The sequence below is a fragment of the Marmota marmota genome, unplaced genomic scaffold, assembly GCF_001458135.2.
Source record: "Marmota marmota marmota unplaced genomic scaffold, marMar, whole genome shotgun sequence".
Lineage (NCBI taxonomy): Eukaryota > Metazoa > Chordata > Mammalia > Rodentia > Sciuridae > Marmota > Marmota marmota.
This window is the reverse complement of record NW_026000137.1, coordinates 3,037,371-3,056,889: the sequence shown is the minus strand read 5'-3', so window position 1 is coordinate 3,056,889 and position 19,519 is coordinate 3,037,371. Positions and strand designations below refer to the sequence as shown.

Below are 19,519 nucleotides of genomic sequence, written 5' to 3'. Positions count from 1 at the left end.
TACATGGACTGTGCTGGTAATTATAATATCTAACAAGATAGTGTTATCATAGACTTGTTAGTGTGCTGAACATTGCATATATTAATTCACTTAATTCCTGGTTATTTTTTAAATTTGGGGGGGTACATGTATGAAGATTTTTTAAAAAAATTTTTAAGAGTCTAAAATATTTGATAGCTTTTTAAAGGGAATTAGAAAAAATTATAGTCTTTGCTTACAAAATTTTATAATTTGGGAATTAAGCCAGTGAGATGAACATACTGACAAAAAATGTCGACAACATGCTATAATTTTTACTGTAATAATTAAAAATAAACAGCTATTTTTTCCTTAGATATTTCATATCTCTTATATTCTGATTGGAGCTTGGCAAGTTGAAAGTATTAAGGGAAATCTTTTTGACCAAAGTCAACTGAAAGAAAATAAAAACAAATAGATGATAGAAATGAGAAAAGGGCAGAGGACAGAAAGAGAAATTTGAATGGAAAGTTATAGTATGTCCCTGTGGACAACTCAGGATTAACAAGTGGGATCATTTCCTTTCAGTCAATTATACTAAGAATAAAAAAGCCAGAGGCAATTTTAACTATTACATATTAAGCCATTCTGGTTTTTAGGAATGTTTTGCTTTTCACCATATGACAGTTGCTTATTTAATAGTTGTTGGTACTTGAAGACTTTGGAGGAAGTAATGACCTTTGTACATATTATTAAATTGTTCATAATAGATATTAAATTCTTTGGGATGCCCAGATACCAAGTTCTGTGAAGCATAGCTCTTATGTGAATCATGTCCTTTGAAATACTTGGAATTTGAAGAACAGGATATGTAGTTTATATTATAACTAATTTTTAGACAACATGTGACAAAGTAGTTTTTTCCTGTTTACTTTGTAAACTCTGAGTGCATTTAAAGTTGAAAGCAAAGGACAAAAGCTTCCTTGTTCATGGCCCATATCCCAATATGTTTTTCTGAAATTGCCAATATTGTCTGACCAATGTCTTCATTTTTTGTTGGTTATCAAATATTTATTACTAGTTTTATTTCTATATAAAAGGCTATATAAAGAAGAGCGTCATAATTTTCTTTTAATTTTATATTAAGAAAAAGGACAGTTAATAAAGCTAAAATATACCTTCATTTTATTTGTATATGGCTTGCTGCAAATTGAGAGAGATGAAGAATATTTTAGATCAAGGACAGATGTTAAGCAAAAGCTTATGACTTTGGGTAGATTGGAAACATGATTAAATGAGCAGAGTAAATAAAAGTCCCTGGTCAACTGAATCCTAATGGGGAAATAACAGTACTATATAATGATGGATCCTCAGTTTCAAAAACAAATCTTTCCTGGAAGTGGTACCATTTCAGGTCAAGAGAAACGGTAAGAACAAAATAATGAGCACACATGGTCTTTACTAAAGTATGAACCAGAAAAGCTGATCTGCCTCAAAGAACCATTAATATTTTAATGCCAAATTTATAACACATTTCTTCAAAAGTTTAACAGAGGTTTCGCTTTTAAAACTCGGAAAAAACAGTGATGGTAGGTGTAGTAAAAGCTAAAGTTTTTAAATGCTTGAAAACAATTACAGGCAAATGCCTTCAATTATCCTAAATATAGGAAAGTCTTGTTGTACAGTCTCCTTTCTTTCTTCTCTCCTCACTAGTAATTTTATTAAAGAAGACAGAAACAAATGTGCCATGATCTTACCCAATCAGTAGTATACTGATAATTCCTAGCATTTTTTTAAAAAATATATAGGTGCATTGATTTATCTTATAAGCAAGCATCAAGAACAGCATTTTTTTTTTTTTTTTAATTGAGACAGGGTTTCACTATGTTGCCCAGGCTGGCTTAAAACTCCTGGACTCAAGTAATCCTCTTGCTCACCCTCCTGAGTAGCTTGAAACTATAGCTCAATTACCTAACAATTTTCAATGATGTTCTTTGTATTGGTGTACTGGAGATCAAGCCCAGTGCCTGGCATGTGCTAGGCAAGTGCTCTGCTGATGAGTTATATCCCCAGCCCCACCAAACAGTTTTTAAGCTATCGCTCACTGTTAAAATTATTCAGAACTTTTTTATCTTTCCTTATTCCTGGGGCTACCATAATAAAATACCACAAACTGAGGACTCAAACACCACAAAAATTTATTGTCTCAGCTCAGGAGGCTAGGAGTCAGATGAAGGTGCTTGCAAGGCTGGGTGCTTCTAAGGGCTGTGAGAGAAGCTGTTGAATACCTTGAGCCTAGTGACTGATGGTGTGCTGACATATCACCCCAATCTCTGCCTCACCTCTACAGTATAGTCTCCCTTTGCTGGTTGTCTCCAAATTTCTTTTTTTTTTTTAATGTATATGCCTATGATATGGGTGACTTTTTTTTTTTCAGTTGTAGATGGGCACATTATTTTTATGTGGTGCTGAGGGTCAAACCCAGTGTCTCACACTTGAAAGGCAAGCGCTCTACCACGGAGCTACAGGCCTAGCTCCTACAAATTTCCTTTTTAAAAGAATATTAGTCACTAGATTAGGGTATAACCTAAGAACCTCACTTTAATGTGATTACCTCAAGACCCTATGTCCAAATCAGATTGCATTCTGAGGTATAAGAAGTCATTCATCCATCTGCTATTGCCAGAGCAGGCATGGAGTTCAGAGCATCATCCAGAGATCTTTACATACACTACTTAATGCTTTCTTCCTCATTGATAAAATTCTCAGTCTGGTTTCAGAATTGAAGTGCTTCTGGACTTAGATAACTTTATTCATTCTGTGAAACAGTATGGCAAATGAGAAGGAGCTGGCAGTGGACAGATAATGGCCTTTTCTTCTTTTTCTATGAATAACAATCCCATTTTGTGTTAGGAGAGCAACACAAAATGGAAAATGCTAATGGGAATCAGTCCTTATTATGTGTTGGACTGTTGTAAACTTCTGTATATTCTCTATGAATATTAGTCCTTATCTTGATTTTCTTATGTAGCTGTACTATTACTACAAAGGAGACTCCTAAGGTGCAAAGAGTTTACTTAATTTACCCAAGGTCATAAAGGGTTAGAGTGGTAAAGGGATGGGTGCATTTCTTTATTTTGGTGTAGAACATAATTTTGGGGGGGGTGTACAAGAAGGGATATCATTCTAAATGAAATAAGCCAGTCACAGAAAGACCAATACTGTGTGATTCCACTTACATAAAGTATCTAGAGTAGTCAAACAAAAAAACAAGGAATAAAATGATTGTTGCCAGGGAGTGGGGAGTAGAGTAACTGGAGAGTTCCTGCTTAATGGGTGTAAAGATTTAGTTATATTAGATGAACACGTTCTAGAGGTGTGTCTATAACATACAAAGCAATTATATGATATTGTGTAATTTAATATTTGTTGAGAGTAGATCTCATAGCAGTTGTTCTTAACACACACATGCACACACACAGAGAACATGATCTTTTCCTCCTTTATATTTTGAAAAATTTCAAAGCTGCAGAGAACTTGAAAAAATAGTGCAATGAATACCCATATGCTTACTCTTCTTTGATTCAACTGCCAACATTTGCCACATTTTCTGTGTGTGTGTGTGTGTGTGTGTGTGTGTGTGTGTGTGTGTGTTTGAAAGGAGGGGGAGATCATTTGAAAGTAGTAGAATCTAAAACTTCCAACTTTTTCTTCAAAAATAATAAGATCAATGCTATACAGGAATCATTTAGTTTAAATTCAGATACTTACCAATACAGGACTTTACACTTAAAGAGAATCCAACAACAACAACAACAACAAAATGGAACAGTTGAAATTTTGTAGGACAGTGCTATTATTTTAAATATCTAAGAAATAGCTAGAGACATGATACTTAAAATATATTGAGTCTCCCTTTTATTTCCCAAATTTTTATTGGTGCATTATAGTTGTACATAATGTTGGGATTTGTTACATATTTGTACGTGCACACAATAACTAGTCTTTTAATTTCCAAGACAACAGTATGACGTAGGTAATATTATCATTTTCACAGCTAACTCAAATAACTAAAGAGGTAACTTTCCCAGGATCACTCAACCCACGTACACCAGAGCCCAATGCAAACCCAGGCTGGGTGGTTCTAGAGTTGTAACTCTTTCCGCTTTGTGCCTAGATAAATACTTGGTGGCGGGGGTGGGGAGGGTCTCCGGATTTAGGAATTTTTGCTACCCTTCTACGTGCAAGTCATATTTAATAGGAAATACTGGCTTGTGTACTAACAACGATTCTCAATTTTGTCTGATGTAGCGCGCTTGGGCGCGCTTGTGTTTTTAAATCCATAACCTAAATCCAGAGAGAAACCAGGTAGCAGAGAACTCAAGGGAGGCGGGGTATGTTGCCTAAGGCCGGCGGCCCAGTGCATCCTGGGAGTTGTAGTCCCAGGTGTCCAGGGCAAGCCTGCGCCGGGCTGCGGGAGAACCTGCCTGCATTCCCAGAAGCCTCCGGGGCTGCTTCTTCCCTGGGAACGCACTTCCGGGGACGCGGAGAGGGAGACGTTCCAAGAGGCTCCTCCGTGTGGGCGAGTGAAATGCCCTGGCTGTGAGGAACAGGTAGGTGTGGTCAAGAATGTTCCAATTTCAGAGTCTTTTGCATAAGTAGTTGGGGAATTTATGTAAAACAACTAAGTCGAAGGAAATCAGGGACATTGGAAAACGTTGTCCACACTTTTGGAGGTGAAAATCGAATGAGGTATTTGATACAGCTTTAAAATGTTGTTTTGTACGGAGGAGTATGGAAATACTGCTGCTGGAGAAGCTGAGGGCTTGGAGCTAGACTGGCTGGGGTGTGCGGTGCGTAGCTGCAAGTTGCTATTTTTGAAAAACCAGCTGATGCTGGTTGTGTAATCATGACCTGCTCGCGGTTCAAACCCACTCAGTGTTGCAGGGATGGGCTTGCTCTGAGAACGTCCTCAGTCATCACAGTTGCGGTCTCTTTCCATTGGCTCTAACTAGGAGGATTACTCACCCCCACCCGGCTTTTTCCTTTCTGCCAGCTCTGGGCTTCCTAATGACACAACTCAGGGCAAGGACGGGGGAGGCAGTTGCCCCGGGAGCTTGATTTGCATTTCTCCAAAGCTCTGGTTCTGTGTTTGGTCTTTGAAGGGACCAGGCATCAAGTTAGAGAACGACCAAATGTGGTGTACTCGCTTAAAGTGATTGATCAGTGATCCAGTTGTGTGTCATTATAAAACGATTTCCTCTGACTTTGGAGTAAGCAGTTATGCTTGTTAACAATTCAAAGACTTATAGATGGGGGAAGGGGACACTTGATTGAAATCAGTGCCTTAAGGCTCATGAAACAAGCCTTAAGTTTTCATTCTTATCCTGCCTGTTTGAGATAAATAGTATTCGAAGAAGACATTGCTGATTGTTAAAATAGATATATGGAAATATCCTAGAATGGCAAATTGAACCACCAGTGGAACTATAAACTAAAAGTTGTAGAAGCATTCTAGTTGCAAATTGCAAATTTTAGGATGTACTATGCAGATCAGCTTTACCTAGTTTTGTTGTGGTATCCTTTTAAAACATATTTTAAAACAGTGTATTTCTTTTGCTTCTAATACAACTACAGAGTATTTCCTCATCCTCTTTTCACTGTAGTCATATGAGAAGGATGTAAAATTGTATTAAACATTGATCATGTTTCCAAGGCACTAAAGTGATTTGTATCCTTCTCAGATTATTTGAGAGTTATTTCTTTATCAAACAATTTATGAATTTAAGAATAGTCTGACCTTTTTTTTTTTTTTTTTGGTCCTTTTAAACCAATGCTGAAGATTGAACCCAGGGCATTGCATATACTATATAGGCATTCTACCACTAAGCTGCATTCCCAATCCTAAACTGCCTTTTTGGCTTAACATTTCATTCATTTTGGGTGATTGCTAATTATTTTTTCTAATTTCATATGAATTCAAATTGAGTTTTTAGAAAAGTTTTATATTTATTTGGGGGCATTTTTCCTGTTTCCTAGGCCCAAATCATCTCTACTGTGTGTTCAGATGTACATGGGTTTCTTCTAAGTTGACTAAAGCTGTTTTAGAACTTCAGGTACTTCAAAGAGTAAGTACATCCTTTGGTTATATCTTATTTCCCTTCCTCCTGCTCAGTTAATAATAATGCTTTTGTTCCCCCTCTTCTTCAACCAAATAAAGGCATAGGACAGCCTTGTGAGTGCAAAGATTGATGACTTATTGTTTCTAAGAAAACCCAGATTACAGGTAGAAAGGACTGCCAGTGTTCCCATAAAGAATTGATTTAGCTGCCATGAGACATGTGTCTTTTATAGCTAGCTGTTCCTCGGAATTGTCCTTGAAAAAATTATGATGGGTTTGTGAATTCCTAAAGCTCTTAGCCACTATTTTTGCTCCAGTCTTCTTTGAACTCTGTTCAAAACCACAGAAAAGATAACGTTTGAAAATGTTTTTATTCAAAATTATATCTTTGATTGCACTTAATTATGTATCAGATTTTATCCATCTACTTCTCTGAAAATCACTGTGGAACAGATAGTCAAAAGACAAATGTGAAATGGTTGTTTGGAAACAGTGTATTTTATTTGGTCAGTAACTACTCCAAAGAGAATGTGTTGTCATTATTGCTAGATCAGTGTACTCATCTATGGTTGTTTGCTGAGAATCCAGATTAAAAGCATATTCTTTCCTTAAAAAGTAAATAATCCTACTACTAATTATTACAGCCTTAAATTTCTGACTATTCTGGTTTTCAAAGGGTTTTACTGTTCACCAACTCACAACTACCTTATGGGACATTTTACTGATTAGAAATTTCAAGTTCAGAGGACATAGGTAACTTGCTCAGTTTGTAAATGACAGGTTTGGACTGGTATTGGGGTCTTTGCCATCCTGCCTCCCAGATAGAAACAATAAACCCACATGTCTGTATACAAGACCCTATTCAAAACTGTCACCCATGGCATGAGAGCTCATCAGTTTTGCTAAAGCAGAGGCACAGTCAAGAAACAGCTTGGAAGCTTCAGAGCACAGGATGGAATGAATTGTTCCCAATAAAGTGAATGCAACTGCCAGTAAAGTAAATTTGTAACTTTTTCAGTATCCAGGCATGGATCCTCTGTTTGCTCTCATTCATTCAATAAATAAGAGAATGCTTTCTATGTGCTAATGTTTAACCTAATAAAACGTAGGTATTTCTGCCCTGAAATTCATAATCTGGTGGGAAAGAAGAATACCCAAATAAGGAGAAGGAATGGGAGCGTTTAGGGTAATGTTAACTAAGCAAAGAATATGATGGATGGGATTAAGAAAGTTCCAGGAAGAGTAGCATGTGGGAAAGTCTGTAACCAAATTAGAATGTGAAAAATTTGGGAAGTTAAAAAGAAAAGCAATGTGGCTATAAAGACTAGAGTATAGGTGGGAGAGCAGTTCATAAAGAAGCTTGAAAATTCAGGCAACAATTAGGTGGTTTAAATTGTGGGTAAGTTTTAAAACTTTGGAAACTGTTCTGTTGGAAATGGGAAGCTATTGAATGTGAAGAAATGGAGTAACATGATCAGTTTTATTTTTGAAAACAATTACATAATTAATTCTCTTAATACACTAACAAGTAGAGATCTTTTTACTCTCTCAAGTATGAACATATTCTAATCTGGAAGTCAGTATTATCTTTCAGTTTTAAAACACTAAACATATTCCTTCCCCAGCTATTAGGTGTTATCCCTCTTGAGGGATATAGGACTTATCAAATCATATGTATGTGGAATTAATAATTGGGCATAAAAAGTAAGTTACCTAAGGAAGTTATAAGGAGCTAGACATTAATTTCAGCACAAGGGTTTAGCTTACGAATTGATGTTAATAGTATTCTCCTTCTAGAAAAAAATGCCATAGTTAGTCTTTGTTGACTCTCTATAAATAAAACTTTCAGTTAGTTCCAAAACCTGAATTAAGAATGCTTCATCAACAGCAGGTTCAGAGGACTAATGTAATACTTTTATTGATTTGTTGTAGGATCTAGTTAAACACATTTTAATACTAAAATAAATATTGGCCTACGTCAGTTCCTTAATGTTGTTTGACAGTCTGTAGGCTGGGAATTACAGGAATGAATTTATAATAATAGTTATTTATCCTGATCTTGTTTCTCATTGCCTTTGGATTGCAGTTTATAGACAAATCTCAATTACATTCCGTGCCTCTGGAAGGAAGAAGGAATTGTGACTAGGTTAGAACTTTAAGTGGGTTATTTTGAAGCTTTGAAAGAAACAGAGGGAACCTTTTTCTTATGTGTTCACAACATTGATCAAATCTTTATTCTCCTTCATTCTCAATCTTTCTGTAACCCTGGATGGTAAATTTTTAGGAACATATATCTTATTACTTCACTTAGTACCTATAATAATCACTTAACGTGTAGTATTCTTAAAATTGATTCACATCAGCATTTAACGTAGCATTAAACAACATAATCTTTTTGACTGTTAACACATTAGATGCAAGGTCCAACTCTGAGTGGTCTCAGTGTTCTTCCAGGACCTAAAAGAGTTTGTATATGCAAAATACTCAGCACAACATAAATACTCATTGAATGAATGATTGCTTACTCATAGCTGTTCTCTTGTTTAGTTGTACATTACCTGTGGCCCACCTTTGTGAGTTATTATGGTTTGGTACAGGGCCCAGTATTCATTTATTCAAATATTCCTAGAAAACTTATATGCCAGGCATTGTACAAACTGCTCACAATATATGGGGGAGACAGATGAATGAACAAAAACCAACAGGAGGCTGAATTTTGGAGTGTGACATTATTATTATCTTCCGGATATAAACATTCTCAAAGCTGCACTAGTGTTTTCAAGGCTGGAAAGGTTTTGCTTGCTAAAATTAAACAAGACAGCTTTCTTCCAGTTTGCATGAAGAAGTAATTCCTTTGTCTTTTCATCCATAAAACTTTCTTAAACAGTTGCAACTTCTGATAATACTGGCAGGTAACATAATAAATCAGTAGCAACCTAATATCCATACAAGAACTTAGAACTAACCATCTTTAATTTGAGATCATTAGCTTAAACTCTGCTTTTATTTGTATACTTGTGTGTGTGTGTGTATGTATATATATATATATATATATATATATATATATATACATACACACACACACACACACACACACATATACTTCAAACATACATATGTACATATAGGCATATAAGTTTTATTAAAATTACTTCTAATTCATAGGTTGGATTAAATAGGTAGCTAACGTTTTCTAAAGAACATTGTGTCCTCCCACTGGAACATAACAATCATATTCTAATCCAGTTTGTTAGCAGTTTGGTCATAGTTGTCTTTTCGACCCTGACCTCCTGGGAATGCTACTCCACCATCTCTGTAGATCATATTTGATCCTTCAAAAGACAGTGGATTTTGTAAACACCCATACTGTACCAGAAATAAAAATTATTCTCAACCTTTATTCCTTCATTGTGCTCTAGTCTATAAAAGTAAATGTGCTACCTTATTAAAGTAGTTTGAATAAAATGCTAGCTTATAGTTTATTATATACAGAAAACAGATTTTTAATTTGGGTTGAAAAAGGCAAAGTACAGTTTTTCTTACAATAGCAGAAATAGAGACAGGTTGTCATTACTTCAAAGATCTTTGCATTCATCTTGTATGAACAGTAATAGTATAATGACCAACAAGTGCTGTAGAGTTCTCTGAGAGCACTTGGGTCTTGTTGAATCATCCTGGAAGTAGTTGAGCAGGATAATTTTAGAGACCCTTGTTCTTGTCTTTTCATTTGACTAACTCATTGAAGATGAGTCCATTTACTTTTAATAATTCCCCAGTGTACTCAATATGTAGAAATGAGATGAGCTTGCTTCTTCTTATTTAACATTCATTCAACAAATGTTCTTTGAACTTCTTCAGATTGCAAGCACTGAGCTGATCTCCAAATGTTAAGAAGTAAACATTTGCATAGCACATTGCCCCAGACATGTTTTAATGTACTTGACGTTATATTATCTCTTTGAACAACCATGTGAGGTAGACACTATTATCTTCTTCGTCAATTTACAGATGGATATGAGGCACAGGAGAGTTCTGGAGCTGGCCCAAGGTTAATTGGCTAGTAAGTGTGAGGAGATGGGGATGAGAACCAAGCATTCTGGTTCAGAGGCAGCTCCCACCCACTCTGCTGTCCTATATTGCTTTTTTCCTCATGCCTTTGCCTTTTATGAGCTGCTTTCATCTTTGCTTTATGCTGGTCTCCTTTTATACTAGCATGAGCATTTGAGGTTCAATTTGTAGTGTTTGCAGTTAATTGATAGCTGATGAGTGTTCTAACCCTTATTATATGTTTGAGTGCCTGATACCTAAAAATGGTTGATATTTGTGTGTTGAATGCGTGATTATTGACAACCAGGAGAATTTTAGGTGTGATGTTAAGATAATTTGACATTATTTTGGTTCTTCCTCTGAGTAACAGTGAAGAAAAATACTGATGACTAAATATTTTATAGTATATAGTCAATGGAAACCAAGCATATGTGTTTGCACCTGAACTCTGAGGTCACACACATGTTACATATATGCATTTATACATTTATATTGTATAGAGAACAAACAAAGGAATTTCCCTTTTAGCATCAACATTTCCTCAATAGATGTGTTGCTAATTGGTACCACCTTTCCTGCTGTAATCTGCTTTTCTCCCCTCATGCTTTGTCTTCTTGTGTGTCACCCCCTAGTCTGATTGAAAGTACTGCACAAGCCTGCCTGCCATGGGCTGTCGGGATGTCCACGCAGCCACAGTCCTCTCCTTTCTATGTGGGATCGCCTCAGTAGCGGGCCTCTTTGCAGGGACTCTGCTTCCCAACTGGAGAAAATTACGACTGATTACATTCAACAGAAATGAGAAGAACCTGACTGTTTACACAGGCCTGTGGGTGAAATGTGCCCGGTACGACGGAAGCAGTGACTGCCTGATGTACGACCCTACATGGTACTCATCAGTTGACCAGTTGGACTTGCGTGTCCTCCAGTTTGCCCTGCCCCTCAGCATCCTGATTGCAATGGGTGCCTTGCTGCTCTGCCTGATTGGAATGTGTAATACAGCCTTTAGGTCCTCTGTGCCTAACATCAAACTGGCCAAGTGTCTGGTCAATAGTGCAGGCTGCCACCTGGTGGCTGGGCTGCTGTTTTTTATGGCAGGTAATGTGAGCCTCTCTCCATCCATCTGGGTCATCTTTTATAACATCCATCTGAACAAGAAGTTTGAGCCAGTCTTTACATTTGACTATGCGGTATATGTCACCATCGCTAGTGCTGGAGGTCTTTTTATGACTTCCCTTCTACTGTTCATTTGGTATTGTGCATGCAAATCTTTGCCTTCTCCTTTCTGGCAGCCATTGTACTCCCATCCTCCCAGTATGCACACTTACTCCCAGCCCTATTCAGCTCGATCCCGCCTCTCTGCCATTGAAATTGACATTCCAGTAGTTTCACACACTACCTAATGGGGATATAGGTAATTGTTTAAAAAAATAAACTTGTTGTAGCCTCACATTCTCCCCATGTAAAGAGCTATATATACATTTTCCTGTGTTCCTAACCAGTCAATGAAGCCAAATTTGTGTGTCCTGCTAGAATGAAGTGCTGCTAGTTTTTATGAGGAGTAAATTACGTTATTTTAAGTGAGAAACATTCCTTTTATCTTGCTTCTTATACTGGAAGGGTTTTTAACCTCCTTGTTGATATCTGACCAATAATTTAAGTGGAAAGGACTTGTGTCACAACTGAGGTGATTTAGAACAACATGGTAAAGATGATGACTAAGAGAAGCTGTTTTATTCAATCTTTCTGAGTATTTCAGATTGTATGGTGTCCTTTTTCTATAATACCTTAAACTGGAAAAAGAAAGGCAATTTCAAATATAAGAAATTTCCTTCAAATAGGGTAATATTTTGACAGTAGTCAATAATTTACCAGTTTAAGGCTTTAACTTTTCTTTGGGGGCTAATTGTACTGAATAGTCTTGTTGTGATAAAGATTATTTTCTTTTGTGAATTCCTTATCTTCTACCTCATACCAATGTTTGAAAGCAAAATGGATTTTAAGTGATTTCATAGTAAAACTAACATTTTAAATATCTGTTAGTTACAGATAACATTTAACAATTTTTAAAGTTAATGATTCCATAAATTGCTGAAGTTAAAATGTGACATGTGACAGGTTGGTGCTTTCTCTGAGGCAAAAAAAAAACCAAAAAACAAAAAACAACAAAAAAAAAAACACCCTTTTTTCCACATACCATCCATCAAGAAGTACTCATTACCACGTATAATCAGTCTCCAAAGGGAAAGAAAAATAAAAAGGTTGTTCAAACCCAGTGATTTGTTCTCTTGAAGACAAAAATGGTAGGGGGCATGAGTCTGTTCTTCAGCACAACATTAGAGATTCACTCACTGATTGCTGTTTGAGTAATGGGGTGAAGTAAGGGATGGCTTTTCTGTGACCACATTCACCCTTGATTCATTTCCTGCCCCCATCAATGATTATTTCCTTGAGCGTATATCTCTGCCTAACACTTTAGTAGGTGCCTTAGAAGATACATGAAAATAGGAGATCTGGTCCCATCCATGAAGAAATTTTAATCTAATAGAAAAGATCAAACTGTTACCTGACAATTTGGGAACAGTCTGACTTCTTTAGCAGGTGGCCTTAACTTCTCAGTCATTGATCCAGGAATATATATATTTCACCCAGAGATGAGACTTCCTGACAGACAAGTTGTACACTACCAGCAAGTCCCAAACTCTGGAAATTTGCTTTATTTCAATTCATTGAATACTTAGGGCACCTACATTATCCTACATGCTGTAATAACACTGTATCAAATTCTTGAGAATGGGCAAAAGTTGTAGAGAACTTTAAGTTGTACCTTTCCACCTCTGAAAGTATGATGATGTATTAAGGAGGGACATGTTTTAAAAATCTCCTTTGATGTGGTATCAATTAGATGAAACCAGGTTAACACTAAGATAACACTTAGAAATTCAGGGATATTGGGTTTTTAGCCCTATGAACTTGAGCTGCTTATTTAGTTGGTGTGATTTGCTACATATTAGCATTATGTTTGCAAGGATTTTATTAACTATTAAAGATTTTACAAACAGCTAGTTATATGGTAAACAGATTATTATGCCTCTTTTACAAATCTGAGAGTATGGTTCTGATATTTCTAGAGATATATATATAGAGAGAGAGACAGAATTTTTTTCCTAATTCAAATACTACTTTATGTACATAGAAATAAATCCATTTGTGTAATTTTTAAATGGCATCAGTAGAAAGCATGCAAGGCTTTGGTTTTTAAATTGTGGCTTCTGATTTATCTCAGTTCTCATTCTTTTCATTCTTCTCAGTTGTAGCTGATCTTGATCATTCCAAGAACAATGGTAGGTGGAATTTTGAGATTAATATTAATTTTCCCTCTTTGCTAATTAATTTCAGTCCTTCATCTCACTAAATTTTGGTTCATAAGAATCAAGAATTCCATCACCCCTTGGTCTTTGTGTAAACAATGTTAAAGAAAAGTAGGCTAGATAGTTTTTAGTTCCTGGAATTATAACTATAAACATTGAGAATCCTTTGGCTTCATAATCTGTTGTCACAGTAAGTATTTAATTATGGATTCACTTGGCAAAAGAAACAGCTGTTTCCTTATTGTCTTTTTAGTGTTTCAGGTTTGCTATTTTTTAAATCCATCAAAGGAAAGCAAGTATTTATAGTTCGTTTATTCACTCTTGAGCATTCATCAGGCTATCATTGTAAAGGGGGAATAATTTGTTGTTAAAGGCCTTTTACAGAAACCAACTTGGATAATAACCTTAAATGTTAGTGTGGTGCACCAGATTTGGTTTATCCAGCCATGGAAGAAAAACAAATCAAGAACCTGAGTTTACTTGTATATATATGCTATAATGAATAATATGTTTGCTGTAAACTGCAAGGTAAAACCTCAATAAAAGTGTACTGTACTTCTTGATGTTTATTAAAAATGTATTTTTACAAGTTTCTGCTTCTTTTCTTGGTGGTTTTAAATGAAATATTTTGAGAAATGTTTCTCAAGTATACATAAATTTACAAAGACACAGTCCTATTTAAAGCTTTATAGAATAGAAACTAGAAAGGTATTGAAAAGCATGGAATTATTATTCCAGAAGTATCAAGGCCCTTTATACAAGGGAGCCATCGTGGACACAATTTTTCCCAACTCCTACAAAAGCTTTAGATAACTACAGCCCTGGCCAACGCCTAATTCAACCTAATTGAGAGACCCAATCTTGAAGAATAGGTGTTTCTATGTTATGATGTATTTTGAGTTTTCCTTGTTCCATATCAGAAAAGATCTTTCAGAGAGTACTGAATATTTATTGCCAAATGAAGTGAAGCAGCATAATCTGAAGTAGAGGGAGAAGAAAGATCTGAGCTGAGACTGGAAGCAGAGTTCTAATTTTGGTCATATATGAGTGGCTGCTCGTGTTAGCCGAGCAATAAACTGAACACTGATCAGACATGGAGTTCAGAAGTTAATTTGCAGTCAGCCTGGTTTACACCATGTTTATGTTGTCTTACAGTTACCAAGAATAAACCATTCCTATTTTTAAAATTCATCATTTGTTTTTATCTAACTAGCCAGTTCCATCTGGGGCCCAGTTTCATCTCTTTAAGAAGAGAGTACAGTGGATAGTTTCCCAAAGTGGAATAGGAAATAATTCATGCTAAGACTCATTAGCAGTTGAGTTGACAAGCTTCCCTCTGATAAGACAAAGAGCAAGATAAAAGCCTGCGGTGTTGGTTGTGACATAAGGGTTGGGAGAAGGAAAACAAATTGTACTTCACTGTACATTTTAGTACAGTGAATTTAATCTGATTGTTTTCCTAACACTTGACCAGATCTGATGACTTCAGACTCCAAGAGGGGATGCTGAACTCCTCAACTGGGAGATTCATGGAAAAAAATCTGACCCAAGTGAAGAAACAGTTCCCCCTAGACTTTAAGTGCTTCTCTACCCTCTAAGCTTGTATGGTTAGGCACTAAGGTTGAAAACATCATAAGTGCTAAAATGGAGTTAGGAAAGGCCTAAATTTTCCACCAGGTGGAACCACAGTGCCAGCGATCTTAAATGTGATAGAACAGAACAGAAATTAAAGTCCTAATGCCTTGTAGTAAATGAGGATTCTCTATATCTCGTCTTGAGTCAAGTGAAATTCTGTACCCTTACAAGTGATACAGAGAAAGGATGTTGAACACAAATTCACTTTATTCAGAGAACCCAGGTATGCATTAAGGAAACAAATAAAACTTCAATTTTGGTTACATTATTAGATTTAATCAGATGTTTCAAAGAAAAATGGCAAAGAAGAAAGATGTCTTATTTTTAACCTAAAACCCCATCATTATCTGTCACCTATCAAGACACTGACGCCTTGTTTTTCTGTTTATGTATTTGTTTTTGTTTCCACAAATGAATCCGAAATCTGTTAGAAGCAAAGGCACTCAGACTGCCAAGAGAAAGTAGCAGTGTTTCCACAGGGCATCGACATGAATCATAGCAAGAACAAATAGAAGTATCTCCTACAGAGTCTCCAAAATCCCACTGTATCTGCCTTTGGGAACATGGTGGTAGGACAAGCTTCATGAGCGTGATACTTGTACAGTGATACAGGATCCTGCACTCAGAAGGGCTCTACCCTTGGTTTAATATTCTGTGGTTGCTGCCTTAAAATTATTAACTTTTTGAACAAGGGGCTCTGAGTGCACTTTAATTTTGCACAGGGCCCCACAAGTTATGTAGCCTGTCTTACATGAGGACATTCTGGGGAAGACAGACACCAGCTTTGGAGGCAGGCTGTTTTAGATTCTGTCTAAACTGCCTCCTTACTTGGTATGCAATAGGAAGGTTACTTCTACTCTGGACTTTAGATTTTCATCTGCAACAAGGACAGTAACAGTTACCTCCTAGAGTTGTTATTGTGAGGATTAGACACTGTTGTGAAGGAATATAAGTAAAGAACCTAATACAGTATACCCAATTATATTACAAATATTATTCATAAAAGCTAATTCTGTATATTATCAACATCAACCCCAGTTGATGTTAGTGCTGTTCATAAAAACAAGTATCTTTAGAAAGACAGATCTCCATTTTATAGGGAGGTAATGACTTACATTGTCACTACCATCACTTTTGCCAGGATCTTCATGGCTTCTAACTACTGCAGCTGCAGCTATAATAAAAACAAAGAAAATTAACAGTCCTCTTAATTGTCAGCTACTTCTTGTAATGCAGTTTTTTTTTTTCATGATTCCATACTAAAAACAAGGAAGTCAATGAGTTTCCCTGATGCTGTAAGGAGGTATGAAGCTGAATAGACTATGAAATTATATATTTATATGAAGATATACTATATAAGGATATATGTATATACACATATACATATATCCTTTATAATAGCTTAGGACAAAGGATTTTTTCCACTATTCCTATTATCAAAGCAGTGCCGCAGTCTGGCTGGGCACAAATCACGACCCACAGAAGCAGGAACAAACTTTATTTCTGAACTCCACCAGCACACTCCACACACGCTCCCCGGGAATCCTCCCGAATGCCACACGGCTCCTCCAGGAACCAGCAACCGAAATTATCCCTCCTCCGGCACTTCCCCAACCAATGGGAACTCTCCAGGAATCCCCGCGAGAGCTCAAGCGGAACTCAACTTGAACTCCGCCAGAACGCAAAAGTCATCATCTTAATGGCTCGCTAGCGTCACCTCTTAGCCACTACTCCTGGCAAAAATGCCATGCGTCATCCCGACTTGGCTGTGGCCCTCAACATCTCCCCACTTCTGTTTAATTAAACAACAAGCAATGTGGCTTAGGGACCGTGCCTGTTAGGCTGTCCAATACTACATATGGTCCTTACCTGTCATCGGATGAACTGACCTCAAGGTGTCAGCCTCCTGTCTTAGGTTAGTACCACTGCAATTGGATCATACCCGTCACTGACTACCGGTCCAGCATACAGTCTTACTTGTGGATAGGCCTTTGCATCAGTGGGGGGCGTGAGGTTCTTTGCCTCACCTCTGTTGGCCCCCAAATTTGGCCTTTGCACCAGTGTGGGGGGTGAGGTTCTTTGCGTCACCTCTGTTGGCCCCCAAATTTTAGACCATCACTAGCAGAAGGGAGAAGGATGCAAAATGCCATGACACCAAGCCAAATGATGGCTCTTTTTGGAAAAATTGTACCACTGATGACACCATCTGCAAAGATACGCCAGCACTACCACAATTCGCTGCATCAACAGATAGTTCACAATGCATACAAGTGATACATAGTCCAGGCAAGTTCTGCAAGCAGTTCAAAGCAGAGGAATCCATCAATATGTCCATTTCCTCCCAAAGTAAATCAGCTCCTTGATTGAGCATTACTTGTTGAGTTATTATTCATTGATGCATCAGTTTATACAGTTTGTTGTGATAATTATCGAAGAAGCTGTAGTTTGGTTTTATCTTTGTCTTCACCGGCACTGGGATGAAGATAGGAATTCTGGCAACGATGGCTAAAAAAAAGTTATGTAACATTCCAACAGGTACTAAGAAAACAATTTTCTGAACAATTTACATTATCCTGAACAGAATTATTAAATATAATGAAAAGGAAAGGTGAAAGTAAACAAACAGATCTGTTAACCACCTTTAAAAACAATCTTCAACAGCTGTTTACCTGATTTAAATTAAACCATTTAAATCACGTGAATAAAAAAAAATTCGGATCCATGTTTTCATGAGCGCTCCTCATATATGATATATGGACATACGCACATACAGACATACAACACAAAACACAAGTGTGCACACATAACATACAACACATGAGACAATAGTAAAGGCCTTGTAGCTTTACACAGGTGAAATCTCCATTGCAATGTTTAAAAACTCCACAGTCAAAAAATAAAACTGATCAGAAAAACATTAACCTAGGTCTGTATGAGCTCAAAAAATAAAATAGAACTTTATGATGTGGGAAAAGGCAATAATAAAATAGATATTGAAAAAAGACATCCTGGTTACCACCTGGGTTTGACTCTTTTTTGGATATCCCATCCTTTTTTCTGTAACTTGCATAATGGGTCTGAAGGTATTCCCACAAGCAAGCCTCAAGGTTTTTTTTTTACATTTGAAATAGGCCTTAATGGTGTTCATTATTCATTAGCCTCTAGGTGTGGTAAAATCACTGTCGCAGATGCAAGAATAGCCAAGCTAGAACTCTGGATATCAGCTGTTATGGATTTGAGTCAAATAATCTTCTTTTTGGTCTATAGAAATCGCTTTGGTTAGTCTCTCTGGAATCCAAATCGACTGCTGTTCTCCCTGTGGAAACACACAAACAGAACCCCGACTCCAGACAATCACCTTTCCATTGTCCTGTTAGAATATCCTTCCAAAGTACCTTAGGCTTATGTACATTTTTTGGACACATATGCCTTTCCGCAGCACTAAGCCCTGATGAATCCAAATTTAAAAAGTTTAGAGTAAAAAGGGTTATTTTAAGTTTATCTTTGGGGGATATATACCCCTTTCCAATTCCCTCTTTTTGTTTTAATAAGTACATTTTAATAGTTTGATGAGCTCTTTCAACTATGCCTTGTCCCTGAGGATTGTATGGGATTCCTGTTATATGAGTAACGCCAAATGATAAGCAAAATTGTTTAAAAGAGGTAGAGGTATAACCAGGACCATTATCCGTTTTTAACTGTTTTGGAACACCCACAGTGGCAAAATTTTGTAAGCAATGAGCTATAATATCTTTAGTTTTTTCTCCAGCATGAAGGGAGCCCATCAAAAATCCGAAGAAGTATCAACTGTAACATGCAAATATTTTAATTTTCCAAATTCTGGCAAGTGTGTGACGTCCATCTGCCAAATATGGTTAGGTATCAGTCCTCTAGGATTGATTCCAAGATTAACTTGTGGTGACACTACTAAGATGGCGGCGAATAGAGTGCATCACCCCTGTGTACCGCATCACTGTGCAGGTGAATAACGAGTTAGAACGACCAAAAGCTATCTTGTTAGGCATTTCCAGCAAAATTGGGGTGCACCGTAACCTAGAGGAAGGATTTCCATCACCGAGGACCGGTTACTGGGTCTCAATCGCGAGGGAACTGTGGGACCGGAGATCCAGGCTGATTGATCCGCGGCCTGCCCCGCAGCTAGAGACGGCGGGGCGCTGAGAAATAATCCTAGAAAACTTCCCAGATATGAAAGATGGAATGGATTGCCCAATCCTGGAAGCCTACAGGACCCCAAACATTCAAAACCATAATAGACCAACTCCAAGACACATAATTATGAAGATATCCAACATACAGAACAAGGAGAGAATATTAAAAGCTACGAGAGAAAGGAGGCAGATTACATTCAGGGGTAAACCAATTAGGTTAA

The 19,519-nt window shown here is 37.0% G+C and overlaps 1 protein-coding gene across 3 annotated transcripts in view; it reads left to right on the top strand.

Annotated features, from left to right (window-relative positions):
* Positions 1-4,415: 4,415 nt before the first annotated feature.
* The window catches only part of Cldn12 (claudin 12), a 25,982-nt gene continuing 10,878 nt past the window's right edge, over positions 4,416-19,519 (top strand). The window contains exons 1-3 of one of the 3 annotated variants that reach the window (XM_015502338.2): positions 4,417-4,571; positions 5,998-6,086; positions 10,759-14,083. In XM_015502338.2, coding sequence (XP_015357824.1) covers positions 10,792-11,526 — 735 coding nt within the window. In that variant the 5' untranslated portion in view covers positions 4,417-4,571; positions 5,998-6,086; positions 10,759-10,791 and the 3' untranslated portion in view covers positions 11,527-14,083. Of the gene's footprint in view, positions 4,572-4,615; positions 4,711-5,997; positions 6,087-10,758; positions 14,084-19,519 lie in introns of those variants that run through there. The other 2 variants (XM_048785437.1, XR_007341354.1) reach the window with 2 other exon arrangements.